This window comes from Sinocyclocheilus anshuiensis, unplaced genomic scaffold, assembly GCF_001515605.1.
Source record: "Sinocyclocheilus anshuiensis isolate Anshui unplaced genomic scaffold, SAMN03320099.WGS_v1.1 scaffold51, whole genome shotgun sequence".
NCBI classification, from domain to species: domain Eukaryota; kingdom Metazoa; phylum Chordata; class Actinopteri; order Cypriniformes; family Cyprinidae; genus Sinocyclocheilus; species Sinocyclocheilus anshuiensis.
Genome location: NW_015548296.1, coordinates 5049101 through 5054251, shown reverse-complemented (window position 1 = coordinate 5054251; position 5151 = coordinate 5049101). Strand labels below are relative to the sequence as shown.

At 34.9% G+C, this 5151-nt stretch overlaps 1 protein-coding gene across 4 annotated transcripts in view; it reads left to right on the top strand.

Annotated features, from left to right (window-relative positions):
• Nucleotides 1-1433: 1433 nt before the first annotated feature.
• The window catches only part of LOC107656079 (ELAV-like protein 1), a 9529-nt gene continuing 5811 nt past the window's right edge, over nucleotides 1434-5151 (top strand). The window contains exons 1-4 of one of the 4 annotated variants that reach the window (XM_016443763.1): nucleotides 1434-1603; nucleotides 2192-2257; nucleotides 4323-4385; nucleotides 4612-4792. In XM_016443763.1, the coding sequence (XP_016299249.1) occupies nucleotides 2222-2257; nucleotides 4323-4385; nucleotides 4612-4792 (280 nt within the window). In that variant the 5' untranslated portion in view covers nucleotides 1434-1603; nucleotides 2192-2221. The remainder of the gene's footprint in view (nucleotides 1604-2191; nucleotides 2258-4322; nucleotides 4386-4611; nucleotides 4793-5151) is intronic. The other 3 variants (XM_016443764.1, XM_016443766.1, XM_016443765.1) reach the window with 3 other exon arrangements.

Here is a 5151-nt window from a genome sequence, read left to right as displayed (position 1 = left end):
GATAGATAGATAGATAGATAGAAATAGTCAGATGATAGATAGATAGATAGATAGATAGATAGATAGATAAATATATATATAAAATGTATCTTTATATGTCTTTCCCCTGTTTTAATTCAGACTTTTTGTATTAGCACATTACAAAAAAATGCTCCGATGGTTTGTAAAAGCTCTAAGATGTGACATAATGCCACAGTCACGGATGTTTTTCCCGGCTCATCTTTGGCGGTTTATCGCCCATCAAATCGAATTGATGTCATTCAGGGTTACCACCCCCTTCTTCTCTCTTCAAGACCTGGGAAGGTTTTGCTGAAAATCGCACCTAAACTGCCACTGTACTATAAGAAATCTTCTCTATGAGGTGGAATTAATACAGCTAGTACGCTTCAGCCACACTGTCTACCTCTTCTACTGTACAGGGGCTTCCAGCTTCTCAAATAGGAAATTCTGTAGAGATCTACTCTTAGGATAGAAGGCATGGAAGAATATTTTTTCAGTGTTGAATGTCGAAGGGCTGTTTTTTGTGAACTTTATGTAGGCTAAATTCATCTGCCTCTATGAACATGTAACAGCATTGTGAAATGTTTCGGTATATAATATAGTTGCTTCTGTCATTCTATTTGATTTCGATCTTTGCCAAACAAGAATGCTTTGTACATACTGCTGACATAAACAGTAGCCTAATTAGACATCACTGGAACATTATGGTTATGTATGAATAATATTACTATTTTGCAGTTAAGCTAAATCACAGAATTCTGTTCAATTGCAAGCCGGTGTAGATGCTATTTATGTTTGAGCAGAAGTTTCCATGTTTCCAAGATGAATAAATTGTGCTATCAGATGCTTTCTACTTTTTGAAGTGAGTTTATATGCTTTTTGGTAGCTCATGCTGAAAGCGACAAGTTTTGCTATAGTACACATCGATCAATTTTTGAAGCCGCATAGCGAAATTTTCTGTTGGTTTTCTGCTTAAGTCTAAGAAAGGCTATGTATTGACCAGAATGTTTTTAATATTATTTCTCTAATTGGCAGCATAAAAAAAAGTAAAGACACTGAATCTATAAGCCAGTGTAAGAAAAAAGAAAAAGAAAACAACAATGCACATTATTTACTTTTTCCTGACATGCTATAATAATAGTTCAACTGATGTTACTTCTGAGTGTCACAAGTTTTGGTCATAAAAAATAGTATAATTTTATATTATAAAATGTATAGAATAAAATAGTTTAATTTTACATTAGTATCATATATATATTATACTAATTTAAAATTAAACTATTTTATTCTATAAATTATACTATTTTTTATGACCAAAACTTGTGACACACATATATATATATATATATATATATATATATATAACATGGCAGTGCTTCAAAAAGTTCATGGGGTGTGATTCCGCAGCATCTCTTCCTCCATACGGGAGGGGGCGTGGCTTCACTTCCGCTTTGGCGCGAGACACCCGAGCGAGGTACCCCCTTCTTGGGTTGAGATCGCGCGTGCGAAGTAGGTAGAGCAGATCTCGAGATCTCTGCTTTGTTCTCTTCACGATTTGTGACTCGCTCTACTACAACGACGGTCGAGGACAAAGGAAACGGAGGTATAAATATATATTATTTGTGCTTGAAAATTATGTCATTCTTTTTATAATATGTGATTATTTTTTTTTTAAATGTGCGGACTGCACACGCTCTCAAACGTTTACGAGCACGCACCGGTAGCTTCGATACTGGCGAACAGGCCTCAAAAGAGCGGCCTAAAGCGTTGAAAGTATCATTATAATTTGCTAAATGAGTTTAGGTAATAATGTAACCACTCTATGTGTGGGTAATGATACTATTGCGATGTTGTTAATATTTATTTATTTGTAACCGTTCGCGCTATTCGTGCAGCCTAGCTTAGTGTGGTTAGCCTAGCCTAGCATACATTTAGCTACTCTTAATTGTTTTGCGTGTGTTTTTGGTTGTAGATGAAATAAGTCGACGACTAAACGTTTATTCCATTGTAAGTGGTAGACTAAAGTGATTTTTGTCCCTACACTAGTGCAAACAATGTAAAAAAATGAAATGGTCTAAACCGATGGATGTAACGGTACGGTTCGTAACGATGCAGGGTTTTGTCTTGGCTCTCTAATAGAAAATGTGTATCTACTGCAAGGCTGTTTACAATTTCTTCTTTTCTTTTTCAGACTAAGATTTTGAAGCTGTAAGGTGTCTACATGGCCGTCAGAAGAGGACACATAAGGTATTTAAAAGTAAGTATTTACAATCTACTTTTACATTAATTTCTACAGTGAAATGGTGAGTTACCTTATAACAATTCAATATGTTAAGGTATATATGTTGCCTATTGAGCTACCGTTGTTTTTGTTTATGCACTTATTTTATTGACAATTGGGAAGAATTTCAGAGACTGGTTTCAAGTGGTTATGCACAGACATTTTAGTAAGAGAAAATAATCGTCTGCAACTTAGGGGTGTGCGATATATATCGTTTGCGATAATATCGTAATTGTTGTTTTAACGATGTGCGATTTGACATTGAATATTTTGCAAAAAACTTTCAAAACACCCCTACAGAGTGCACACATACATGAAGTCTAGACTAGAGCGCGCACGCATTTAGAGTGCAGTCTATTACAACACATTTAGAATGATCACAAATTCAAGACATGGGGGCAGAAAATGTATATATTTATACCACTTCAAATAGCCTAGTTAATCAATTTCACACGAAGAGTGCCGTTTTTTTTCTCCAACAATGACAATGATTACAAATGTGATATTGATTTTTTTTACAACAGTTCAATAAACAAGAAGTTAATTAAGAGACTTACGCTTTAGAAACCATATTTCCTGTTTTTGCGCTATTTTGACAACAAAAAATAATTCCAAACACAACCACAGGGCTGTTTTGCGTCTCTGAGCAACATGACGCAGTTTTGTTCCTGAATGAATTAATCGTTTATCTAATTGACTGATTAAATGTAAGAATTTGACTCAAAAGATGATGCACACTTTTAGAAAAAAAAAAGGCTTTATAAAGGTCAAAATGCCCATAAAATGTAAAAATCTGTTAAAACTTATTGGAAAATATTGATTTCTATCAGTGTGAACTGACCATTGCACAGAATATGAAGAATGTCAAGTCAGCTGTCCATGGCAGTCCTTAAGGTACCAGCACAATTACACACTCAGCAAAATATCGTCTAATTATCGTTATCGATAAAATCAATAAACAAGAAGTTAATTAAGAGACTTACGCTTTAGAAACCATATTTCCTGTTTTTGCGCTATTTTGACAACAAAAAATAATTCCAAACACAACCACAGGGCTGTTTTGCGTCTCTGAGCAACATGACGCAGTTTTGTTCCTGAATGAATTAATCGTTTAATGATTCGGTTCAATCGCATTGACTCACTTATTAACAGTGACTTGCTGCCACCTACTGGCGGTTTTAATTTCACATTCAGAGTATCTTTTATTATTTAAATAATTTCAAATATCAGTATTCAAAAGATAATGGACACTTTTAGAAATAAAAGGCTTTATAAAGGTCAAAATGCCCATAAAATGTAAAAATCAGTTAAAACTTATTGGAAAATATTGATTTCTATCAGTGTGAACTGACCATTGCACAGAATATGAAGAATGTCAAGTCAGCTGTCCATGGCAGTCCTTAAGGTACCAGCACAATTACACACTCAGCAAAATATCGTCTAATTATCGTTATCGATAAAATCCCAGAAAATATTGAGATATTATTTTTTGTTAATATCGCACACCCCTACTGCAACTGCAAAAAAACAAACAAAAAAAAAGTTGGTTATGGCCGAAATAGATTTGGAGGGCTGAAGTTATTGACTGAAACTGGTATTTTATTAGTGCTTCTCTGGTGTATTGGGACAGTTTTAGCATGTATTTTATCCACATAAAGTGAATAATGTACAGCCAAACGTTAGCTGTGTAGATGCACTTCACCATGACCAAAACTAAAAAGTAGAAAAACACGTTCAGCTAAAATATCAAAAGGTGGCTTGTTAGTGAGGAAGTTTAATTGCCCAAATTTAACTAACACCGCTTTATTGGTTTACAGCCAAATGAAAATTTACTTTTTGGTTTCTGTACAAAAAAAAAAAAAAAATCACATTTCATTATTTGATTATTAGTTTCAACAATTGTTGCTATATTTTTTGCATAGTACAAGTATAAAGGCCAGGAATTACAGTTAGCACCTAAACAAAAGTACAAATAGCTATATATTGCATGGTGTTATTAGGTATATATTTATATCATGTTGCAACTGATTTGTTGCTGCAGGTTTGTGAGGTTCAGAACCAGGGTAATGACAGAGACTCACACAAGAGTGGCAGCTCAGTAAAGGTAAAATTGGCCATTATTTTTGTGTGTAGACTAATGTCAGATGTTGTTGGTCATGCTACTTGCCACAAGAGTGGCAGCTCAGTAAAGGTAAAATTGGCCATTATTTTTGTGTGTAGACTAATGTCAGATGTTGTTGGTCATGCTCTTTCCTTTTTTTTTTTTTTAGGTTTTAGTCTGCCAGTGTAAGTCTTCTTGGTTTGGTCACAGTGCATAATCTTTTCTCAAGCAGGAAGTATACGACATGCCGAATGGTTACGAGGACCAAATGGGCGATGAGCCAAGTGATGCGAAAACCAACCTGATCATCAACTACCTGCCCCAGAACATGAGTCAGGAGGAGCTTCGGAGTCTCTTCAGCAGCATTGGCGAGGTGGAGTCGGCCAAACTCATAAGAGACAAGATGGCAGGTACGTCTCAACACAGTGAGCCAGTGTCTTTCTCTTCGGTGTTTGTGATACATGAAGAAAGAGGCTGTTTGTTTTCATAACTTGTCTGTTTCCAATAAGATTTTTTCCGATTTTTTTTTTTCTTTTTTTTTAAGTTACAAGTTTTACAGGGAATGCACTTATTTTTCAGTATTTTAAAGTACTGGTTTGTTTTTTTTGTTTTTTTTATATTAAAGCAAACCTTTGATTTCTTTTGACCAGTTTATTGAAGCTTGGGTCAGATTTGTGGCAGCATTTCACTGTCCACTGTGGTATGTTTTATGCTCCAATAAACATTTTGCTCACAAATTTTCATTTGGTTTATCTCCCCCCCCCCCCCC